We start from the raw sequence: 25,811 nt of genomic DNA on the forward strand, positions 1-25,811 counted from the left end.
AAATGGCCGTGAGGCTTGGTGGTGATAAAATGCTGTGTCGCGGGGACGAGAGCCCGTTTCAAACGGCACAGCTCGGGCTTATCCTTTTCACTCATCCAGATAAAAGTTGTCGAGAGAGCACCGAGCCCTCACTCGCGCTCTCTCCGGCTGGTTATGAAAATGTGTTTAGCGCCAGTCTTTAAGAGGAGTTGATTGGGGGAGGAGGATTCTCCCTGAACACTGTGCTTTTCCTGGGAGAGTGAGGCCAGGTAGTTAATAGGGGTCAGAGCCAGGGCTGAAGTGTAAATTGGCAGGGGTGCATCAATTAGAGGGTGGCAGAGGCTAGGATAAGGAGAGGAGAGAAGAGCTAGATGGAGCAGGAGACAAGCATATAATCTTTATCGCCACTGCAGGACGCTGCAGGAGGTCTACAGAAAGAAAGAAAGCTAAAAGATTGCACAAATTAATGAGACAAAGCAGCGGCTTTATATTCACGTCCAGGGCTCGTCTAGGTTAGCGTGTCGGACTTGATATATTATGTGTAGCTGCAGCGCTGGTGTGTCTCTGAGAAATTACAAATGTGTCTCTGTATTTGCATAGAAGGGACAGAAACAGCCACTTATCCCACCTGGACACGGATGCACTTCAACATATATATATATAGATATATACACATATATGCACCTGTGTGACCCTCTTTCCCGCTAACATGTATGTTCCGGTGTCCGTGTGAACAATTATAATATGCTCACCTATCCAAGTGATCCAAATAATCTGAACACTGAGCACTGGAGCAGACGGCCACTACAGAGCTTACATTTGCAATCTTATACCGTTTAAGTGTATATTGGAAAAAAGACAATCTCGCTTATTGAACACATTCACCCTGGAGGGCAAACTGCTACGGTAATGAACACCACACTCTCAGAGAATTACAGTGTCCTTTATCCCGCTGTAGTGGAGGATGAAAAAGGATCTGGCCGACACGTACACACAGGCGGGGACACGCGCACGGGCTCGCACACGCACACAGGACGAGGGGGGAAAGTGGAAGAGAGGAGAAAAAGAGAGCAAACATGCATTTCAAGACCCCATAAACCTGTAAACAAAATCTGTGGAGCAGATAAATTATAAACGCCACAATGCAATTAAAGCCGAATTCAATTTGAGCACACACTGTCCATCTGTCACGGTGAAACAAAAGCCGAGAACCTCCATTATTACCAAATCCCTGCTCCCGTTAATTTGCTTGCTGGGAGATTTTTAGTTTCTAGGAGCGAGTCGTACTTAAATGCCAGGGTTGCTCACTCAGGGCTACATCCTCTGAAAAACAGCCTCCAGATGCTCCCAATCAGCCTTCATCCAACTGTCACCTCTTCCCCACCACCACCCGCCCCTCCCGAATAAGAATTTTTTTTTTTTGTGTGCCCCCCCATCCTAATGAGCTTTTTTGTTCAACAACAATACAGCAAAACAAGGATACCTCAGGAGAGAGCTACCATAATCTACATTCTCCAGCTTTTGCTATAACGTGCAACAGAAAATTAGCAGTAAAAAAAGAAAAAATAGAAAGAAAGTGAAAACATCTAGAGGAAAATTTTCTCCTGGAGTGTGCTCTTTTGATCGCATCTGCATGTCTTGCAGGGAATGCCTGAAAGCTCCTCTAACAGGTGAGAAAACAACAGCTGATACAGTCACAGTGTGCATCTAAGATCTTTAGTCAGGCTCTGGTGAATTGTGAATCGTGTACGCTTCCTTGGTCCTGGTGAAACAGAGGCGCTCCTCTTCCTAATCCTGTTTGGCCACTTTAGAACGGCAGATAAAGATCTGTGCCCCAGAATCTGAGAGTGGGGTTCAAGGGACTGAGCTTTCTCTGCTTTATGCCAGCAAGAAGAAAAAGAAGGAAGAAGAAGAAAAAAAGACACAACTATCATCTTCAAAGGTGGAAGAGTGTGTCAATTTAAAATCAGAAATGTATCTGCCATCTTTATGCTTCTTAAACTACAATACATCTCGGCTGATTAAAGCACATCAAAGAGGGCTCATTCGTTCCTCAGAGCAATAACGGGGGAGATTTTAATTGCAAAATGTTAAACCTCACAATTAAAGGCTTTGTGGTAGTCGGATCTAACCCAAACACAACCATTAAGGACACCATACAAATTAGCCTTAACACGAAAGAGGCTCGGGAGGAACAGAAAATGGTAATAAGACGAGCAGAAATGATAATCTCCCATCAAAATCCTCATCTCTGCCCATGCTTTTAGAGAACGAGGACAGAGCTGGACTCTTTTTTTGTTTGTTTTTGTTTTTCCACAGAGAGGGGCAAGCCTGCTAAGCATGAGGCAGGAGGTGTGGGGGGTTAAAAAAACTTATCGGGCCTCGCTGCTTTTTCTTAGACAAACCCATTTTGGACGGGGGGGGAGAACAGATATGCACTGTCCGTAAACAAACAAGTACATACTAACGCACACGTGCACGCGCGCACATACCATTGAGGTGTCGGCGTGTCAGAAAGGGCTGCGGCTGCCATGATAAGAGGCTGACAATGATACTGTACGGCTATTAGGCTGGAAATAGCCTGCCAATACAAACAGTTGTCAGGCCAGCCCATTGTCAGGCTGTGGATTTACAGTGAAGCCCAAAGAATTTAGTCGACTGCACTTTCGTAGGTAGTTTCCTGAGAACCTATTCAAAACATTGTTTTCCTTCAAAATACTTGAGCATTAATAAAGAAAAATAAACATGCTGGAAAGGTGCGACAGTAAGTGAATACATAAAGCACGCAGCTACACCACACTCACTCACACATAGCCGCACGCACGCACACAATGCGCACACATGCCTCCTTGTAACAAGCACAGAGCCTCCTTTTACAACCCCTTAGAGTAACAACCGTGTCTAATTAAAATTCACATTTCAACCAAAAAGGGAAAACAAGCCATCTTTGAACAATCCCGTCCGTCCTCGCCCTGGTCATGAATTTCAGATAAACACTGCGATACACAGAGAGTAGTGCCACATTAATTAAAAGCCTTGATAGACGTGGCTTCCATCTAACAGACCTATCAGGAATTAAATTTGTATCAGCGGCAGAAAGAGCAGTTGAGGGGTCCCTCAGGGGGATTAATGAAACAGACTTTCATAGCGGAGTCATCAGAGCCCTGGGCTGAGGGGAGGAGGCAGGGAAGAAAGGGCCAGCAGCAGGATGTCATGTGTGGGACCGTCGCGTCACTGACCTCTCATTTCATACTTTAATAAAGTTGCACCCAGGTGTCCTTGATGCCTTCCAGTTGCCTGGGGCTCTGGGAAAAAGCTAAACAGGAGGCAGATATAACATAATTCCGAATGCCCGCCCCTCCCTTTCTGCGTTCCCTCTGTGCTGTTGTGATATACATCCACGGGCACGCAAGCGCCACTGTGTGCTGCGAGCAGGCACGTATGTCGCAGGCACTTAAGGCTTTCTCGACCGTGCAGATTTTTGGGGCTTTTTATCAAGATGAAACTATGCTTTGGTTGAGAAACCTCGATGTGTTTCCTCACTCTCAAACTCGAGCATTCAACTTGTGCAATCCAAAGTAAGGGTGTTACATCAATTCTTCAGAAGTAGCCTCAAACGCTGCCGAGTTGGTACAGCATTTGCCGTGTCACTTCGGCTTCATGATTTACTATCACTGTGCAGTTGGTTACAGGAAATTGGAACAGTGCTGACTTGCTTTTGAATTGTGGTCGAGACAGTTTTCTGTTGAAAACAGAAGCAGATTATCTCGACGAGAGGCCAGCAGATTTAGAGATGTACAGTATGCAATATGTTATCGCAGCGTAGTCGGCCCAGACAGCTGCTATCTGTCATAAACTCTGCCTATTGTTGTCCACACTACACAGCAACATGTGACCTAATCTAGATGAGCAGCCACTGAGCAAATACAGAGTGGAATGGTGTCATTTTTAATAAAGCTGTTTTATGGACTCCAGTCAACAGAGCCAGAGGAACAGGCTGAAACTTCCTTGTGCAAATGATATGGCAGTAGGAGTTTCATAACTTCCTCTGCGCAGACAAGCCTGTGGCAAGTCTCCTAACAGAGCACAGAGCAGCAGTCACAGACTGAGAGAGAGAGAGGGGGAAAAAAATAACCTCAGCCTTATCAAGATTTTCCAGAGACATTTCTTTAATTAGTTTTAATATTTCTTGTTTAGATAATGTCAGCCAATTGACAATTCGGTCCCAAAAGAAACGGGGCAAGGGGGGTGTGAGGGATGGGAAGGTTGGGGAGGGGGGGGGGGGGGGGGGGGGGGACTGTGCACTTGTCTGATACTGAGAAAGAAAATGGCTGATTAAACAGATTGCTTATTTCATTTGTTTTAACTGTATTTGCATTTTCTGGACAGAAATCAAATACCTTTGCATGCACAAACTTTTGCCGCTGATCGTTATCTCCGGCGCCCGAGCGATATGCCCTCTCCCCCCTCTCCCCGATAGCATTTGTTAAATTTACAGGTAAACCGTCGCAGAGAAGAAAGCTATCTCCGAAACATTAACTGTGTAAACACGCTCGCAACAAACCCCGCGCTCTCCACGCCGTTACGTGCTCTCCGACCGCCGTCCCGGACGTGGAAGCGTTCACGCCGGTGACGGGGCGGCGATGGAAAAGCAATTAAGGGCTGCGGAGGAAAAAAAGTTTCCCCTCTCTGTGAGATCTCGGAGAAAACGGGGCTCGGACCGCCGGCCTCACACAAACAGTGCTGATCAAAGCACGTAAACATCTGGAGCAATGCCTCTGGAACAAAGATATCTATTTATATATTTCTCTCTCTTTCTTTTTCGTTCTTTCCAAGATAACCGCTAAAGATAACCGTATTTCACGCATAAGGGAGCACTTAGAAAATGTTTAGACTGTGATACTGTAGCCTACCTGCATATACACCCCCCACCACCACCAACACCACCTGCCTCTCCTCTAATCTTTGTTTTTTCACAATCCTCACTCCCACATTAACACATTCTCTGCTTTTGTACTCATGTCGCCTCTCCCTAACCACCTATCTCTATCCCCCCCCCCCCCCCCCCCTCTCTTCTGCACACACCTTTTCTCTTCACCGGGCAGCAGGTGTTGAGTGGTTATGTTTACTCCCACCACCACCACCACCATACCCTCTCACTCTCTCTCCCTGTCTTTCTCCTGGTCTCTCTTTCGCTCTCTCTCTCTCTCTCTCTCACTGGCAGCTGGTAGGAGGAGGGAGAAGGCTATAACAGCTGCACATGAGGGCGGGTGGAAAAAAAAAGAAAAAAGAAGCACACAAGGAAAACAGCTCAAACCCCCTCAGGGTTGTCAACTCCAATCTCCCCCCCCCCCCACAAACACACACCCCCAAACCCCACCTCAACCTCTGGCGTTTCTTAACCAGGCAAACAGAGGGGAAAACTGTTGCAGTTGGAAGACATCGGGTGGCTGAAGTGGGGGCTCGTTTTTTTAGCCCTACCTGGTGATCTCAGCCTCAGCGAGCAGGAGTTTGCGCTCCCAGAGGGTCTCCGTATAAAAGCTGTCTAGTAGCCTGCATGAGAAGTGTCCACTTAAATCCACTTACTACCATTTAATCATTTCGAGTTTGAAAAACATGTCACTTCCAAATGGAAATTGTGCTGAAGGTACTTACATCTGTTGGAGAATAACACAAAACAACGGACACCATTGGGGCGGGTTTTTTTTCACTCTTCCCTCTTTTTTTTTCACCCCTCTCAAAGTCTGAGCACTGTGTCTGCATGTGTGTGTGTGTGTGTGTGTGTGTGTGTGTGTGTGTGTGTGTGTGTGTGTGTGTGTGTGTGTGTGTGTGTGTCGTTTTCACAAACAGCATCAAAATACATGAGATCAGCTCTCGGGCTTTGTTTGGCCCTGGCAAGGTTAGGCCAGCCTCATTCCAAATTTCCTGAGGGGGAACAGAGAGAAAAACGATTCCATGCAGATAAATCACTCGCACAGATCAAAAGACAAATCAGTGGCAAAGACAAAAGATGCTGACTCGCAGAGAACAATGGAGACAGGGAGATGTAGGTATCAGAGGAGTCGGCCCTAAGATCCCCGGCACCGCTCAATCAAACCTGCTAACCAGGGTTTGCACACTAGGTCAAACAAACTCTGCTTCTGTGAGAGGAAAAAGTGTATTTAAACTCATCTTACAAAGATGGGGTTTTTTTCAAGAAGGAAGGGGCTGCTGTGGTCTGATGGTTTAGTTTTGCAGAAGCACAAGTAGAACTGAGAATTGAGTTTCTGGCTTTTGCAAACTCATCTTCTAGTTTTGATTTAATAGCTACCCTGAGAATGGGAGATGTCCCGGTTTGAAAAGAAAAATGGGAAGAGAAAGAAAGAGAGGGGGTAAACTATTTGATATAAAGCGCTGGTATGTGTGGGTAGTTGTGCAGCCGCACGTCTGTGCGGCTTGATATATGTGTTCAGCCGGGCTTTCTATAGTTCTGCATCTAAGACGAGAAGTCCTGTCCCATGCAGCCCTTCACGCATCACAGCCCACATTCTTCTATTAACTTCTTCAATACGAGCAATAAATAAATATATAGAATCCACAACTCTTTACCATGCAGCCATCACTTTTGAGAACCGAGGTGTCACGCAGACAAAAAAAAGAAAGAAGACGACGACGAGAACCAGCAGCACCCTCACCGATATTACCTTTTGATCAGACTGCTTCAGAGATATCAGAGGAAGAAACACATCACTTTTAGAGCTCTGTTTAAAAACAATTCTCACAAAGGAAGGGTCATGTGAAAAGCACCTTTGTGACTTCGCTTGAAAGCATGTTCCATAATGTAGAGAACCAAATTATGTTCAAAAACAGTTCACCATGCCCCACTGACAGCCATTATTTGATCCCCTCCTCTGAGATCCATGTATGATAACGCATCAATTTAGATTAAGGTGATATGAAAGAGAAATGTAAAATAGGCTTCAAGAGGGAGGAGCTGATGCATTCGAGATGAATAAAATGATATTAAAATTAACACATTGAGCATGAGCACAGTCACATTTGACCTGTGAAGTGTGCTTAAGAAGAAAATATTATAATTTCCAAGCTCTGGGTCCAGATAGGCCGTGAGAGCTGTCCATAAAATCTGCTGAACTCGTCAAAAAAATGTGGCACAAGTCTTGACATCGGGCTTTATTCGAATATATGAGGAGATAAGGAGACCGACGGGGGCAGAGGATTTACCCTAATAGATTTGTATAGCTGGTGAGAGCCCCATTTGAAGTGTCCAAGGGAAGATCAGTGTGTAACTCTAACTGTTAAACGGAGCTGGGTCGAGCCCTCGGAGAATCTGACCCACGTTCCACACGGTGTTTGCCATCTCCAGTCCAAACATGTAAGATTTGATACTGCTGTTCAGGCCTGGAACAGAGGGGAAAAACAAGCCCAGTGCCACAACAAAGACAGGAAATTCAGCATAGATTCCTACTTCTCTCTTTTCTCCAGCCCCTCTATACCTAACAATGCTGGTAATGGAGAGAGAACAGTGCCCGGAGCTGGCAGAGACACCTGCGACATATTTTCTCCCCCACTCCCACTCACCCACCCCCATCCACCACCCTCCTCGCTCTTCCCACCCCCTCGACATTAAAGTCCTTCACAGAAATCAGAATTTAATAAATCACCCCAGAGCCTGACAGAGTTTATCTCTGGGGGTCGCCTCCACTGTGCAGAGACTCACAGACAGACAAAGCCCGGCCCGATAAGATGTGAAATTAAATACAGTTAGCAGTTTGAGACAAAGGAGGGAGAGTGTCAAACCGAGCTTTGTACGACGTAAACGGCTGGCTGCTAGTCGGGGCGCGTGCACGCACACACAAACGACACCGAGATGGCGGGGTGATTCATTTCAGGTTTCCTCTCACATTTAGCCTCATTTGCATCATCCACTGTCAACATATCGCCTCTCCCAGATATGTTCAAGAGCTTTCATTAGACGTCCAGGGGATGACATCCTTTTTACCCAGATGCACCATTATTAATCACCAGCTCTTCTCCTATGTGGACTCATCTCCATCACGGATCAAACGCTATCTGCCCGTGTTTCCTTTCATTCAGCAGACATCCCTGACACCAGCCATCACTACAGCTAAAGGAGACTTATGGGAGTGTGTTAGGGCTCAGACGACCTTATGAATGCGGTACATAAGCATTTAGTACTGAGAGGATATAAATGTGAGGATTTGTTCGACACTGGTAGGATCTGTCAGCAAACCTCCAGCCGACTAACACGTGTGCCTCGCAGCATACCAACTGGAGGACTCTGTGAGACAATTAGTGGCACTTTGAAAAAAAGAAAATGAAACATCCAGTATGAAATTGCTGCCTGGTGTTAGAAGCCTGATTGCAATGTCTCCATAACAGTGTACCGTAATATTCTTTTCAATTAGCAGCGGTCTCCAGTTCACATCAGGATATGGCCGACCTCAGCTGTTCAAAGCTGATTTTTTCCCCCTGCTCAGTAGTTAAGAGAAAGCACAGTCAGGTTTCCAGGAAGAAGGCGAGCGGGTTGCTTAATAGGCTTAGCCTGGTCGTTGGACCTGACCTTTCCCTTTAACAATACCGGGGCCGTCGGGCTCGGGCCTGCTATGGGAACACAATGACCCGTGGGTGAAGCCTAATCTTCTCCAACTCCATTCTCTCTGCTGACCAGACAGCCTTCATCCACAGCCTCTCTGTTGCTCCAACTGATGTCTTCCTGCTGAGACAACAGTGCCAAAGAACTGTCAACAGGCCCGGCCCAGCGGGGTCTCGGCTGGGACGCTCACACAGAGCCCTCTGGGGTCCGCAGGCACTGACACTCTGCGCTCAGACTGTGAGTGCCCCTACGCAGAATGTCGAGAATGACAGGAATGCTGGGTGCCATCACGAATCCTGATAACGCCGTACATCTAAGAGCATGATTAGCAGTCTCTGTAGTCAGCCCATCTATAGTTGTTATTTTAAAAAAAATGGGCTGGTGGATATTGTTGGCTTGTCACTGCAGTGCAGCAGCTTGTCATTTCAAATAACCTGATCCCAAACCTCCAGCATCACATGTCCACAACGCCGTAGCGCGTCCGTGATAATGGCAGATGATTATATTATTGCGTATGCGCTTAAAGTTTCGAGTTCAGTAAGTACAACTCTGGAAAAAATATGCATTAAAAGCTTGCCTTTTGATTTGGCCTCTACAATTGTTGTAGGAAGGCATCGGTTCAGATAATATTAGTCATTAATGTTTATTGCTAGGAAAAATAAATGGCTATGCTGTGGAAAAAGCATTACACGTCAAAGAGTATTGTAAATACGTGTTTATACACTCACAGATCCGGACCCACTCAAGAGATTAGCCTCGAGTGATTCTAAATCTCGTCATCCAAAGCCCATTTCTGTGACAAAATGCATCTGATAAAGAAAGAAAAAAGTAAAGAAATGCCTCAAAACTCAATTCAGCGCTGCGCTACTTAAACTTCTTAAGTGTTTGATCTGTGCAGGTGCTGACAAGGCTGTTCATTCTTTTCCCCAAATATTTTCTTGTTTTTATTTTTTTCGCCCCCCTCCCCAAGTTCAAATGATGTGCTGCGAAAGGTTGTTCTTTCTTCTCCGCGCAAGTAAAACTATACAAAGAGGTGTTTGATCTTTGAAATCCGATCTGTATTTCTAGCATTGTCTCCAGTTCCTACTGTGGCATCTTAAAGGTCAGGAGTGAAAGGCCATTTGATAACTACAGAAAGACCTTTCGGATTTATTACGCTGCCTTTCATCTCCTTTCCTGCGGAGGTTAAAACAAAGCATTGCATCCCTTGAAAAAGAAAGGATAAAATGGATCGCTTTGGAGCCTCAAGCCTCTTTTTTTTTGTCACTAGGGGAAGTCTGGCGTGCAGTGTACAAGGAAAACTCTAGTGGGATATGTTTCTGAGAGCGACGAGTCTTCTCAGGCACAATTAGCATATGTCCTCTCAACCTTCTACCAAACCTCTCAATGAGACCCTGAAATCCTATTGAGATATTATTACCACTCAAATAGGGCATTACACGAAACATCTAAAGGATGCACGCAACCGCTCGGTGCACACGCGCAAACACACACGCACAAGCTCAATGACATCCACTTCCCTCTGAATATTCCTTTCTTTTTAATGGTAACCTTGGGAGACGGGCCGCACCGGCGCGACACTTAACAGCCACTAGTCTGAGAAAAATGTTTTTGATATGCTTGTGTCATTTAATCATCCACATTCTGCCGAGGCTGTGCAGGACAATTTTGCAGGATATTAACTCCCAACTAAACCCTGGCTTGTATCATTTGTGGGGCCAGTCAAGCAGGAGTCCCAGGAGGAGCAGAGACTTCCTCCTCACAGACGTAGTAATCTAAGCTTGACTGGGCACACACACACTCGCACGCAGCTACACACACAGACAAACACACACAGACAAACACACAACTAATAGACAGGTAGAATCAACCATAAAGGAGGGAAGGAATGGGTAAACGTGTGGCACAAATAAAGGCCTTTTACTGACAGTCGCAACAGTAAAAAAGAAAAAAAGAGGACGAGTATATTTGTGATTTGGGTGATCAAGTAACAAAAAAACAACACAGCCCAGGGAGGTTGAAGCACAGCTACAACAATTTTACTTCCTTTTCTTTTTTCATTTTCACCCCAAAAAAGTTAGAGATTGAAGAGCATTCGTAAAAATGTCACTTTAACGTGATCCATTTGGACAGCTCACATTGCTTAATGGGGTAGGAAATTCATTTTTTTTCTGCTGTGGGACAGACATAGTGGATGATGTGATTCTATGCAAAATATATGAAGCCATTACTAGAAAAATGCATGAGTTTCAATAGTTGGGGGGGGGTGGGGGGTGGAGAAAGTATCTGAGTGCACGGAGGCTATCCCTATTCTTTACCAAGAAGCATCGCATGCACACACACACACACACACACAATGCAAAAGACAGCAAAGGCAACTGATGAAAACCATTTTTGTTCCGTCACAAAGAACTAGGTCACCCTCTCATAATTGTCAATCATGCAATAAATCTCTCTGTGGCACAAATGAATACAGCATTGGAAATGAGACAAAGCTTATTGGCATGCTATGTCAGCTTGACTCAATTCATCCTCCTTTTCACACAAGACCATTCATATGTGAAGTTGTGCGAGGGTGTCTCTCTCTCTCTCTCCCTCTGTCTCTCACGTTCACACTCTAACTCTCCTTCTCTCTCACACACACACACGCATACACATACACTCTCTAACGGAGCGCCCAGCACGCACTCGCGCGCAGGCGAACACGCTCACACGCTCCTAATGTGAAAGACACACAGGGTTAATATATGTGGACAGACCATTTCAGCCAAGGGCCGCTTTATTATCATAACCATGTTTGTTTCCATAGAGAACGTGTCTCACTGTATTTTCTGCACTACTGTGGAATTACTCGCAACGTACACAAGCGACTGTTGCAGCGCATCACTTTCAAGGGATTAGCACACGTACGGGCAGAGTTTGACAGCTTCAGACGGTCGAAGTTATCACAATCACGTGCAAGCTGTATTTGTTTCCAATAACGATGAACAACTTGCTTTTTTTAAAAAATCTTTTATTATGAAGTATTAAACTAAACTCACAAGCATTACCAGGTGTACAGTGGTTCTGTTTCCTGCTATCTGATTGGCCGGGAGCATTGGCTTGACGCAGCACTACAGCTCCATCCACAGAGGTTTGTGTCACGTCTCTTAGGACCCGACTGTCACTCTTTAAGAGGCGGGTAATAATAGCCAGGCGCCACAGCAAGTGGTGGCACAGGCGATTTTAAAGAAACATCAGGGAGACGGTGACATTTGAGTCTGCGAGGAGAGAAACCCAAGCGCCGCAACCAATAAAGACTCCCACCGATATTCTCACTAGGCTTACAGGGGAGAGACACAGAGGCAGAGAGTGAGGGGGCGCGAGGCAGAGAGAGATGTCAGTGTTAGATGAAAATGTGTTGACCTGGAGATATTGATACCCCCGTTCATAACCTCTACAGGTGTGCGTCAGGAAGCAGCTCTGGGTGTGGCTCTCTCTGTGGATAAAAGCCAGAGTTGCAGACCTCATTGTTTCACAGCACACTGAGCTGTGCACGGTTCACTTTGAACTGGCGAGAACTGAAACTGAGAATAGAGGTACCCTAAGTAAATAGAAAAAAAACAACCACTTTTTGATTGGGCAGATTTATTAGCGAGCTTATGGTGATTTTTTTCTTCTTTCTCTCTCATCTTTTGAAAGACAGATCTGGAGCAATCTGTCGAGCAGCGCCTCACATCAATCTCTGTTGTTAGATGTCTCGTCTAGATATGACCTATTAATATATTAAGGTAGTCTCGCAAATAATCGCAGCAAGTGAGACAAAAGTGTTTTTAAAAATGTAAAAATAACACAACTCTTCATTCCCTCTTTGCAGACTCTGATCCCCAAGAGTTTCTGAAACTCCAAAAACCAGAGCCATGAGAGAAGCTTAGCATCTAGCCTGCTGGCTCAACAGGGAGCTTATTTTATGCACACTGTTCGCTATAATTCAATGCAACAAATTGACTGCATAAAGTGTTTCTGGTGTCTAAGTGAATTCAAATTCACACAAATAGCTGTGGGGATGGGTTTTTTTTTTGGTTTTTTTTTAATCGCAAGGTATTGACTGAGCAGATGCTTTGAACCACCGTAGAATGTGCTGCTAGTCTCAAGTGTCATTAGCTTCAGGGCTTTTCCAGCTAGCGCCAGGTAAAGATTAGATAACAATCAGCCCTTTAATAGATACTGTTGGAGGCACTGGAGCCGTTCCTGTGCTTTGCTGTTCTTCTGTTGTTAGCTTCAGATGAAGAAAAAGAGTGGAAAGCGATGTCATTTCCTCCCCGGTTTCTTCTCTGTGATGTACCGCTGAGCCCAGCAAGGAACACGGCTGTTGTTAAATTACATGTAACTGTTGGCTCATAGCAGAGTCATTGCAGAGTGGCTGTCTGTCTGCGGTTAAGCATTCCTGCTAGGATTTTTTTTTTAGAGGCACAATTCTTTTGTGTGCCTATTTTTTTAAAGAGATGTTGAACATATTTAGACATGAATTTGAGAAATTTAACTTTGTTATGAAATTCATTTATGATTAGTTGACCAGCTCCTCACAATTCTAGATCAAACGTGAAAAAACAAAAGAGACGAAAAAAAGAAAATTTAATTTAAATTGCTCTATGCCGGACAAAAGACGGCTTGTGCAGATTCTTAGCCCTTACTCCCACTGTAATGAAAAAAACTGCTGTATAATATGATGAGCATTACTTGAAATTCCAAAAAAAAAAAAAAAGTACAAAGGGCTTTTTGTTGGAGGACTTTCTTCTCTTAATATCCTCCAATTATTAAGGAGGAGTACTGCATTGAGCAAAAGAGCTCCAAAAACATTGACACTGGAGGAATAACATCTGCATGTTTACTCAGGAGAAGATTCATCCCCGATAGCCTCCACGAAAATGAAGAGGGGGAGAAAAAAACAAGGAGAGGAAATTTGTGGAATCCCATCTGAGATTGCTTCCCTGATGGATTCCTTTTCCTGTCAGCTCAGACGAGAAATGAAGCCGGGGAAAATTAACTCCTGATACAGCTACGCTGAATTAGACAGAGAGGAGGGGGGAAGAAGAAAAAAAAACCAACAGACTTTTTAAGGATTCCAGCCTTGTCATTTTCAATTTTCTGCTCTTTGGACATGCTTGTATTCAGATTCCCCAACATCTATTCGCCATATCAATCCTAATTAGACAATCTGGGCCCACGAAGGATGAGAGCGGAGTTATTTGCATAATTTAATCATAAATACTCAGTGATACATATTTCCAAATGCATTTGTACAATTATCTTTTCATCCTTGGGGCAAAAGTATTAATATGATTAGGCAATAATTCTTTAAAAAAGAGGGAAAATAGGAAACCAGCAAGTGTGCACTCTTTTTTAAACTCCAGCTTTGGGCTATATGAAAAATTAATTAATTTCTGAGGAAAATCAATTTCTCTATGTGACCATATTAGACAGAGCCAGGCACGGCCCTGCATTCCTCCTCCAATCAGGAAATCTCATCTGCTCCCTCTAACTTCTGTCAGTAGCATTTAACATCCTGGTACGAGCGTCTGTGACTTCCGCTGTGCTCCCTAAATGCGCTGTAATGCGAAAGAGCTCGTAAGTAAAGACGAGCTGGGGAGCTGTGACCGAGGACGGAGGAGAATGGAAATGAGCATGACCCAAAATCTATTGCTGGCGTGTTAGACAATCACTCACAGGTGAAAGAAATCATCAGGAAAAAATCAAACCGATCTTAATGTGCAAGATTACTCGTGGATAGATGGAGAGATTTTAAACAGCTTAAGTCTAGGGGGAAAAAAAATCTAAGCTAATGCATGTCTATGGTTGAGGAACGTAGCAAATAAATCATTTTCACGCGCTGATCAATGCAGAAAGACCTGACGGACGTCGGCGTTGAGATTTTAAGCTACTTCGTTTCGCAAAGGAATTAATTGGTAATTCAAACTGCTGTTGCTGTTCCAGTAAAGGCATGCAAATAAGGCAGGAGCATGGACAACTAATGCGTCCAACAGGCAAATTAACAATACAGGCCTCTTTGCCATGCAAATAGCCTCTAAATCCACAAATGACATTAGACAGTGTCAAACAAAGCCTCTCTAACAAGTGAAATCTGTGGTTTCAACAATCTTGCCTCCCACTTCATTTAAAGCTATAGAAATACGATCCCGGAAAGCAGTGAAGACTTGATGTAATGTAACTTTTTTGTTAACTGAGCTTCTCCGTGGACCCCCTTCTCCCCAAAAAAACAAAAAAAAAATGTTTTAATTTGCTCTTGTTCCAACTGAGTGAATGTCAAGTCAATAAAGCAATTCTGATTTTCAAGGAGACTATTTGTTTTGCGGGAAAAGAAAAAAAACAAAACACCTTGCCACCATCTGCCAACTGCACAGTTGACTTGAGCACATGTACTGTACCTAATCAAATTTAGCAGAGCCCCACTGAAGGATTAAAATGCAAAAAAAAAAAGCAGAGAAAGAACGAGAAAGAACCTTAAATGCTTCTTCTTCTTCTTTTTTTTTTTACTTCAATAAAGTAGCAAAGCACAATATGAGGGCCAATTTGGCTTTCAAAAAAGCAGTTCAATAGATTTGTATTTTAAACAGCTTTGTATACCATTATCTCTCTCTATCTCTCTCTCTTTCTCTTCCTCTCCCTCTCTTTCTCTCACTCTCTCTCTCTAATCAGGCATCTGTCACTCTGTTTTTGAAGTTATTATCGCCCAGGCTCCCTCTTGGATGTGGTTGCTGGGTGACGGGTATCTCGGCACCCACTCTGACTGGGAATGATTTGAATGGAATCCAGAAATCTCCCCTGAGTACCTGTAAACACATCCGTGCCTTGTAGAAAACAAATATATTATAAGAGAGCTCAGCAGAAGAGAGGCGGGAGAGAGACAAGCTGGCACCCTCAGTGGCAGCTCACACTGAGCGCTAAACAAAACAATTACCGTCATTTGCAAATATGTGTGTTTAGGCATAAACACTCTTGAAATAGGAACAAGAGAGGTGATAGCTCTCGTAGCACTCGCTGTCATATCAGTATCAATTAGACGCATTTGTTAAAGGAAAAAGGGGCTTTCGCCGTGACCTGTCACTCGCGACACTTCGGAGGAGGATCTGCTCGACTGAAACAAGGCAGGTAAAAATCTATTTAAGGGGAGCATGTAAGTGAAAAAGCCATCGCATTCCCAGCGGTGGGACATCGTCTGGGGCGTGTGGTTAACCTTCAGAGGTAGACAATGATTGTCAATTAACTGCTGTATTTCTTGCGCCCCAGCATCGGATAGCCTTGCCTCCACAAAGCACACCAATGAGAGATATGCGATATCAACACCCCCCCCCCCCCCCCCCAAAGTCCCGCTCCCGCCCCACCCTCCGTGTTATAATAACCTTTCAGAGAGTTCAAGTGTCACACAGCAATAAGAACCTTTTTCATCCCACCGCGGGGAAAATGAAAAGGAAAACAAGTAGCTGAAACAGAGGGCTCCTGGAGAGGCCAGAGTCATAATGTTGGGGTGGGTTAGGAGGTGGGGGTGTGTGTGTGGGGGGGAATGAGATGGCAGAACCTGCATCAGTATGGGAGCAAGAGCGAACATGGCTAATCTGGCACGAGAGTCCTTAAGAAAATGAAGGGGCCGAGAATCGCTATATGCCGAGTGTCTTTAAAGATGAGCAATAATCACTACAGGGTAAGCAGACACAGTTTAAACACTAACTGTAAAACTAAGAACTTTAAATGAAAATGAATTCTAATTATTTAAATCTTTTTATAAAACACAGGAAAAGGGGGGGGGGGGGGGGGAATCCAACACGGCCTTTGTGAACAGCTCTGCTTTTATTTTTATTTTTTTTTGAGTTGTGCTAAAGTAAGCATGGTGGGGAACAATTTGGTTGGAGCTTGTTTGTGTCCACATCAAAACTAAAACAGCGGGATGCAGTGGTGCTCTGTGATGCTATTCACATTCACACTGTGTACAAAATGAGACGAGTGTTGTTTTAGCACAATAGACTGTGGGAGGGGGGAAAAACAGCATGTGAAAAAGTAGGGCCCATTGTATAGGAGTATTATTCACTTCATTGTTATCACTCTGCCACTGTATAAAAAGAGTAGTGACATCGTGGTAATGGGGAGAGATGAAAAGCTAAACTATCTCGGGCAGCGGGCTGTTGTTGTGTAACCTGAGCGGGTTAACCGGTGAACTCGTCTTTTTATCTGGAGAGAGCACAAACAGCAAATAAAGAAATAAAACGAGAGCAAATACTTCGGAGAGGGGACCTGTTCTCACCTACGGGGCAACCCGCGTCCCCGTGACTCGGGCCGATCATTTTGTCACTAGCTATTCAACGACAAGGAGAGCAAAGCACACATCCCCGCAAATAAAATCAAACTCTTTCTAAGTAACAGAAGCCTTTTATCCAGCGGATGCCTCGCTCTTCCATGATGTAATTCTCCAAATGGGGCAGGCAGGCAGGCAGGCCGGGTCTGAGTGATTGATTTCAGCCCAGCACAGGGAGAACCTGGCTGCTTTCAGAGACAATTACAGTCCTGTCCATGTGCCTGTAATAGCCCAGCACTTTAGCGTCATTAAAGCGACGCGAGGCACTGCATTATCCTTTAACCCCATCGCTGGCCATCCCCCCATTGACAACCCGGAGAGTTCAACCACGTACTTTGTCACCTGAAGCCCCACGCCAGGCTTGAGAGGAGGATCACCGCACTGTATGCTTCTCTCTGCGGAGTGTGTGTGCGTGTCTGGAGTGTGTGTGTGTGTGTGTGTGTTTTGGGGGGGGGGCTCTGCTCTCTTGACGCTTTATGTAAATGAAGCTTAAGCGCCAAAGTGCACAGGTGAGATTTTTGAGACGACTGCAAGTGGGATGGAAACATAAGACTGCAGCATATTTATACGGGAGAATAAAAGGGGGGTGTTTACTGATAGCATAGACTGCAACACAATGCTGTAACATAAATTTAAACATCTGAAGTGCACGACAAGCAGCCTCGTCACTGTAATAACATCACTCTCAGACTTCCTCCCTGTGCGGTGCGTGCTATTTGATTTTTTTTTTTTTTCTTTCGTTTGTTTGTTTTTCTGCTGTTTTTTTGCCCACATGTACTTTTTTAGTTACAGCAACACTTTGAGGCTTCAAATATACTAAATGTTAACACTCGTGGATTTCTTAATGACACAAACTGTCAATAAAGAAGAAGAAGAAGAAGAAGAAGAAACATGCTTGCGCAGCAACTTGTGTGTACGCGTCTGTGTGAATATTTGCACGCTGCATCCGAAACTCTGAATTAAGTTCGACCTCACACGGTTGGGGTTTTTTCTGGAGGGGACAAAAAATAGGGGGAAAAAAGAGGATGCATGCTTTAAAAACTGAGACTCAAAAGTGTTTATTGCTACCCCTCCTCCCCTCCCCAACTGATGTGAGCCTTTCCATCATATTTGCATTTCCAGCTCATTTCTAGAGCCAGGAGATCAATATGGAATCAATCATACTGACAGGTAAGATGGTAAATTTGACCAGGCTGAACCATCCTGTGAGACTGAGCGATACATCAAAGCTAGGAGCAACAGGACAATAATATTTTTTTAAAGGCTTTTAATCAAATATTGATCTTCGCTTTAAATCACACTGATTTTAAGATATTTTTTTAAAAAACTCCAAAAATAACTGAATGGGTCAAAATGGTTTAATGTATTTATTTAAACACTCGTAGTCCTTTGCCTCATTTGATTTAGTGAAATCAAGTATGTTTAATTAAGACAGATAACTGAGTGCTCTCATGAATTATCCTTAGCACTTACAGTGTGCAAAAGGAAAAGAAAGCTCCTCCATTAGTGCACTGTAACCTCCCTGAGAAATGTCATCAATACTAAAGGGGGGTGAAAAAAAATCATACAAGAAAAAAGCTGGCCCTTTTATTTTTTTTTTAATACTCTGGTTCCTTCTTGTTTACTGTCTGAAAACTCAAGTTCTAATTGAAATCATGCTACCCCCTGTGGCAAGGACAAATAATGAGGCATAGCCTAGTTTTATTTCAGTCATTAAAAAAATAAAATTGAGCTAAAAGCTGTCTAAAATTAAACAGAAATTGGAGTTTTAAAAAAAAAGAAAAGGCTCTTATTTGTAGTTGTATCTTTGTGGTGGCAGCTGTATAGCGAAAGTTTATTCAACAGCACTGTGAAACTCAACCAGGGTGTAGCCTACATTATCGATTCATTTGTTCAGAGGGAGACAGGCTATCCATCACGGCACAGCTTTGCCTTGCACGTGTTAAAAAACTTTCACTTAACTTTTCCCCTCTCTCTTTACCACTGGTGAAGTGCGCCGGTCTCTTCCTGCCCAAACACACCAGCCTCGGTGTTTGGGATGGAGTTTGACGCACACACGCGCGCATTTTCACACACTCCTTGTAGGAATCAATTATTAAATTCGGCTAAGACAATCGTACGACTCTGACCGCTTGTTTTGCAAAGGCAAAATGTCTCCCCCTTACTACCTCCTGCGCCTTTACGCACGGCCGTGTGTGCGGACATTTAAACCCCCCAAAAAGAAAAAGGAAAATCCACAACAGAGCTCGCCACTAACCTCGCATTGGTGCAGTCGTTGTACAGGGTCTCGAAATCTTTTCTGGAGATGAGTTTACAGCGGTTCACGCCGGGCTGGATGGCGCCGAGCCCTCTGAGGATGCGGACCTGCTCCACATTGCACACCACCGGCGTGATCTCGAGCCGCTTCAGCTTGGTGTAGACCGTATGCAGTCCGCCGACCAGGTGCTTCAGGAACAGGTCGAAAGCCTGAGGAAGGCAGATGAGCTCGCAGCCGTCCACGGTGAAAGAGGCGACTTTGGCACCGCGCAACTCGACCATCTTGCACTCGTTGTTTTGCGGTATGTTTTCAACAGGCGACGGGGTCGAGTACACGGGTTTGCTCGGGGGGAGAGCCGCGGTTGGGGTCGGGATGCCCGGGCTGCTGGTTGCGAGGAGCTCTGATCTGAACAGGTTCTGTCCGGGTCCCGATGGGGGGGCCAGGGATGGAGATGGTGATGAAGTTGTCGACGGCGGGGACGTCGTCGCGGAAGGAGTCGAGATTGGAGGCGGTGGGACCAGAGGGTTTGGTGGGATCAGAGCAGCCGGTACGGCCATGGTCACCTACAAGAGGGGAAGAGAGTAGCCGAAGTTCAAAGTAGAAAACCCAGCCTGCCGAGATACCCCTAAATGAAAGAATCCACGAGAGTTTAGCTCCTCAGATAAGTTGGAAAGTAAAAAGAGCTACCGAAAAAAAGGCGTGCTGAGTGAGGGTTTTTTCTTTTGGGGAGGGGGGCGAGCGGCGGGACAATGATCAAAGATAGGAGGAGGAATGACAGGAGGAAAATGAGCTGAAAAGTGCAGCTCCGCTCTGTGGATGAGTTGTTGTTGTCACACGGTACAGAGAGGGAGGAGCTAGGGGACAGTGGGAGCCTTTGAAGAGCAGATAACTGGGCTCCGGCCACTGCTCGCACGTTTCACGTCTGTTAAATGATTTCATTGCCCAAAGTAAATACGTTTATGCTGGATCATAAGTTGTAAAGAAAAGCGTATGTTTAAAACAAATAGTTTTTAAATCCCTTTTTGCCAACATTAATGCAAAGCTCACTTCACCTATGGCGATCAAGATTGGGGTAATGTTTTTTTTTTAACTTTTGCTTTCATTTTCGTGCAAATACTAAAACAAATTTTTTTTTATTAAAAAAAACACCCTCAAATGCTTAAAAAAACCCTTTTAATTCGCACGTTATTTTTGGTAATTTTTGTCATATTTACCAAGAATGCACGCCAATATGAATCACTGTTCAGCCGACTCCATCTGTGAGGAAGGATGTTTGGTCTTTTTATGTGCACATCCAAAGTGGCTGTAACTTTTTGTCTTGTGAAATATTTTTTTGTAAGAAATATGTGCAGTTAATTGCATATAAAGCTTTCATATATATATATATATATATATATATATATATATATATATATATATATATATATATATATATATATATATATATATATATATATATAAACCCTGTCATGTGAGTTAGGGGTTAAAAAGTTAATGTATAGATTACATAAAGGTAGCATATTTTCTGGTAATTTTGCAAATTGAAGTCAGACAGTAAAGATTGATTTCCAACAGCTTTATATCATCTTTCACTTTAAGTGCATCCACTCAGTTTTATGTACTGTCCATCTCAAACCCCATGATACTTTTCACAGGAGTCAGGTGAATATTAAAAAAAATGTCATGTAGGTTAGGGGTTAAAAAGTTCATGCACTTAAAGGTAAAACCTCAGAAATGAAAGATTTAAAATATTAAACAATATTATAATATTTTAGAACTGAACTATTGAAGTTAACCCGGTAAGAACACAAAGCCATAAACTCCAGGAAGTGCAGGAAAGAAAGATAAGAGAGAGGAGGAAAATAACAGCACTGCAGAAATGTGCAGGGTCAAGTCCATGTGCAAGTGTCTTGCTGCAGCTCATATACACTTAACTGCACATTTATTTCCAACCACTAAGGTACATCATGAGGTGGAAAACCTGACTTCCTGCCTTTCCTAACAAATCAATCAGTTTATGCAGGGCACTAAATCATGTACGGATTATTTTAAATCAGACGTTATTTTATTTAAAAGATGGCAGGCCATTATTGATTTCCTGGGACATTTGGATACTGCGTACATCACTATAAAATTCTTTGTAATCCATTTCCCAACTACCCGAGATTTCTAAATATCAAACTGGTTGTAAGATAAATTATATAAAGTATACTATACATATATGTCACGGCTTTATTATTTTGTTTGCGCAAACTTTTTGAGACAAATGTATTTCCCATTAGTTGGATTTCAGTTAGTTTCATTCTGGTGAGCACATCAGCACTTATTATGTATTGCACATCTTAAAGATTGTTGCTTATCTGTCTGCATTTGCCTTAATATTTTGTGTATTTCTTGTGTCCTGTTAGATCAGCTTTAAGATAAGCAGTGTGCCATTTCAAAATTATCATTCAGGGAAGAGGTAGCTTGTAGTGTAAAATCAATAGCTGCTTAAAATTCATTGCCAGGCAATCCATTTGCCCTTTATGTTGCTAACCTTTCACTTAAATATGCACCATATTAAGATTTCATTATATACAATGAATGTCACAACAGTTTGCCCACTATTTCTCTTGCTTGCATGGGTTAACTGCAAATCATGGCGCTTGTAATGTCTGAAAAATGACTTTCATTAAGAGTATGCAGAAAAAAATAGGGAAACTATATGAGCTTGAGTGGTCTAATAGGTATTAAAAGGCACCACCGGATGTGTATGATGTTTTAGATACAAAGGCCCTTTAAACAGACTGGATGTGTCTGTATCCAGTTACGAAAACAGCCACATAGCACAAAAACATATCCGTGAAGTGGTGAAAAGTGAAATCCTTACCTGATGTGAAATCATGTATTTTAACACAATCTCAAAGGAAACCATTTCTCAGCTTCTGAGAAATGGTTTTTAGAAAGTTTACTTGTGTCTCGAAAAAAAAAAAAAGAAGTGTCTCGACTTTTTCCTCAGGCGTTGGTGACCTAAGTATTGGGAGCTTGGAGAAACACTTTCAAATTAGCCCCATGAAAGGAGTTCTCTGTGGCCTAATATTTGGTTAACTAAGTAACATAAACAGTTAACACAGTTTTCCTAAAAGTACACAGAAGTAGAGTACATGTGGATGAGATTGCGGTAAACAAATGACTATGTCAAAATGTAATCACCCCCCCGTATGATGAATGGCATCAGGAAAGTGTTTGAAAATGTATGGATATGGGACAGGACTTGTGTATGATCAATGACACAGTATATTGTTTGATGTAATAATTTATTCACCCCATAAAGCTTTGATAAAACAATGTTGAAAAGCAATTTAAATTGAATTCATTTAAATGTCAATTCTCATGGTTAGGATTTTTCTATAATTGGCTATTTAATTAAAATAATTTTCATAGTCATTAATACAGCCAGCAACTTGTAGCGCGCTGACGTGTTTTAATTACATGGTATTAACAAAATTGATATGCTTTAGAAAGCATGGTGAATAAGAAATAATTAGACCAATCATACATCATCCTCTTATGGACATTAAGTGTATCACAATATAATTGATGAACTTAAAAAAAACGAGAAAGATAAATAACTTTAATTGTACAGAGTTGGTGTACAGAGCTGGGAACAAAGAATCATACTTACGATGTATTATATTTCAGAGGCAATTCATTATCTGTAACATCACTTAGCTCTCTGTGCCCAGCACTCTCCCCTAACCTATGATTACATGACATTTGAAAGCAGTGATACTGTGTAGTCTTTTAAACTGTCCTTTTACCCAGTCTGCATAAATCTTCAAAGTGCTTTTCCGCATGGGCAAATAAGAAGAGGAAAAGCAGCTTCAGACATAAGAATCATTTAGATGCTTGGAATAAAGCTCTTATTGATCATGAATATTTGTTTTCTCCAAGGTTATACTGCCTTGACCCCATCTATCCATAGACATCGGCCAACACAAACATGCCACTTGGGGTGAACGGGGGGATGTCAGAGAGCACTTTCTGATGGTGGAGGATGAGTGATAATTTTCGGCACAGTCTGCATCAGTGTCTTTCCATGTAGAAAGAGTGGACTTTCACACCTGCTGTCGAGTTGTTGAGTTATCAGAGAGTGTTTGTTCAGAAGCCCTTACTTTTCATTTACAGAGCAAAATATGATCCTTTGACCTACAGTGGCTCATTCATTAACCAGTCAGTGGAGTGCAAATGAGGTATTACTTACTACATTTTTCACGCACAACTCTTTCTCAGCTCCTCTCATCTGTGCATTTGTTACTTTTTGTCTGTTTTATATGAGAGCAAATTGAAACTTTTTTGCTCTCGTTCAGATATCAGACATAGAAACTCTTTAAACTTTTTTTCACGATTTCCTTAAAGAATTTTATTTTGACCTCTCTTTTATGTATAAAGCCATGATGCATTGAGTTTTTCCTTTCCAGTCACCTTTCTCAATCACTATGTGTTAATAGACCTCTCTGCATTGAATCATATCTGTTATTAACCTCTGTCTCTCTTCCACAGCATGTCCTTTATCCCGTCTTCCTTCTCTCACCCCAACCGGTCGCAGCAGATGGCCGCCCCTCCCTGAGCCTGGTTCTGCCGGAGGTTTCTTCCTGTTAAAAGGGAGTTTTTCCTTCCCACTGTCGCCAAAGTGCTTGCTCATAGGGGGTCATATGATTGTTGGGTTTTTCTCTGTATCTATGAAGCGCCTTGAGGCGACTTTTGTTGTGATTTGGCGCTATATAAATAAAATTGAATTGAATTGAATTATAAAGCGAAGGTAAAGTCAGTATTGTTAACCAAAGTGGTGAAATATAAAAGAAATAAACGGAAAAGTTCTGAAAGTCATAAAAGAAAGATAAAACGTCACAATCGGCCAGGATTTGGTGAACTGAATTCGTCTCTTTATCCTGCAGCAATTTTCTTCAACAACACTGCCAATATGAAACAAAGTAATTTGGTGCAAGAAGCTGTGTGTACACTTAACCTTGACAGACGTGCGCTGAGAGTTTGGGTATTGTAGATGCGCGGTCTTCGACCTCTTCACCCAATTGTTTGGACTCAGCCGAGCTAATAGAAATGCTCCTTCGCGCAATAACAGCTTTCTGGTAATGTAACTGCTCAAAGGAGCAAATGGAGCTCAATTCATTTTCAAAGCACCAGCCCCACCAATAGTACCACAATTAGAGTAGTCACGGCCCACATCCTCTAGTGCTTCATTTGATGCCACGCAGCTTCCAATATAACTGGGGTGCAAGAAACAGAGAGATTTGTGGATATCTAAATTGCTAAAGCAGAAACCTGTATAAACAGCGGTAATTACCGGCCCATTGACAGTCTCTCAGTGTTGTGCTCATTCTGCCACAGTCGCAGTGATTAAAATGAATCCTCATCGACTTCTCCATTAAAGCGCTGGCAGGAGCGATCCCGTGACCTTTCCCCATTGATTGAACATAACAATCACAATTCAATTGTAATGCAAAGAGAACATTTGTTATAATGTACACGAGATGCATGAGCCATTTCCTGGGAGCGGAGAAGGGTAATCAATGGAGTGACTCTTGGCGTGATGCAAGGAGAATGAGGCTGTGTTTGCGGGCCCTAATTCATACAGCCTGCAGTGTATGATGGAAAGCAATGATATGCATGTAAACACTCAGATTTCTCTCTGCTCATCATTCAGCGGGATAACAACAAATTCTGATTTCTATATCTACATGCTCTACGTCACTGTGGTTGGCAGTGGTGTACATGCCTGCACTTTAATTCAATCTGAGGTTACAGTTTGCACCGCAGTCATACTGAGGTATCCCTTCCAAATTGTCTTTCACAGAGCAGGAAATGCCAAGAAGTGACTTAATGCAACATCTGACTCCAGACTACACAATACTAGAAGAGTTACTCAGCTGACGGCTGAGGAATAACCTAAACCGTTACGCTCTTGGAACAATCTCACATGAAGCTATACAGTGTGTAAGTGAGAATCGAGCAAGGACAAGCTTGTATAAGCACAATAACTAACGATTAGCCAAATTCGTGCAAATGAAACTACAACTTGAACAATCTGTGTGCCTGAGAAAAAGAAAAGCATGATAGGCATAACAACCCATGCCGTTCAATCCCCCTTTAAAAGCCGCACTCGATCATGTCTTTCAAAAACTGCCTTATGAAGAGTGTATGCGAATTATGTCCTTAAGGGATTTCGTTTTAGAATCAGGAGATTATAGTTTACACGGACATTAAACAGATTAAACCAGCCAGCTCTCTAAAGGCAGTTTATCTAATGGAGAAAATGTGGTATGCTAATTGAGAAATTCCGATGGTAAAATTATATTTAAACCCCGCGCTCTCTCGCTCTCTTCCTGCTGGAGGATTTTTAGTTTGGCTTGATGAAATCAAATGGCTAATCACAGCCATAAGCTGAGAGACGTTAGCTGAGTGAAACAGTGTTTGCCATGCTAAAAGGTAATTGTCCCGGAAAACTTCATCGATGACAGATTCAATTCCATTTAGTAAATGTTTAATAAATGTTGTACAAACAGGCAGGCCTATCTCGCTGCGCTTGGAAAACAAAGGGAAACTTTAATTGCTTT

General features: G+C 43.1%; 1 protein-coding gene across 3 annotated transcripts in view; it reads right to left on the reverse strand.

Annotated features, from left to right (window-relative positions):
• dachd (dachshund d) overlaps window positions 1-20,036 on the reverse strand; it is a 92,137-nt gene extending 72,101 nt beyond the window's left edge. For 2 of the 3 annotated variants that reach the window (XM_085250409.1, XM_085250410.1), the window contains exon 1: window positions 19,198-20,036. In XM_085250409.1, coding sequence (XP_085106535.1) covers window positions 19,198-19,754 — 557 coding nt within the window. In that variant the 5' untranslated portion in view covers window positions 19,755-20,036. The remainder of the gene's footprint in view (window positions 1-19,197) is intronic. The other variant, XM_085250408.1, reaches the window with a different exon arrangement.
• Between the last annotated feature and the right edge of the window lie 5,775 nt (window positions 20,037-25,811).

The sequence above is a fragment of the Mchenga conophoros genome, linkage group LG16 (genome assembly GCF_057382185.1).
Source record: "Mchenga conophoros isolate Kocher_MC1m ecotype Shallow Benthic linkage group LG16, M_conophoros_male_GT1.1, whole genome shotgun sequence".
Taxonomy (NCBI): domain Eukaryota; kingdom Metazoa; phylum Chordata; class Actinopteri; order Cichliformes; family Cichlidae; genus Mchenga; species Mchenga conophoros.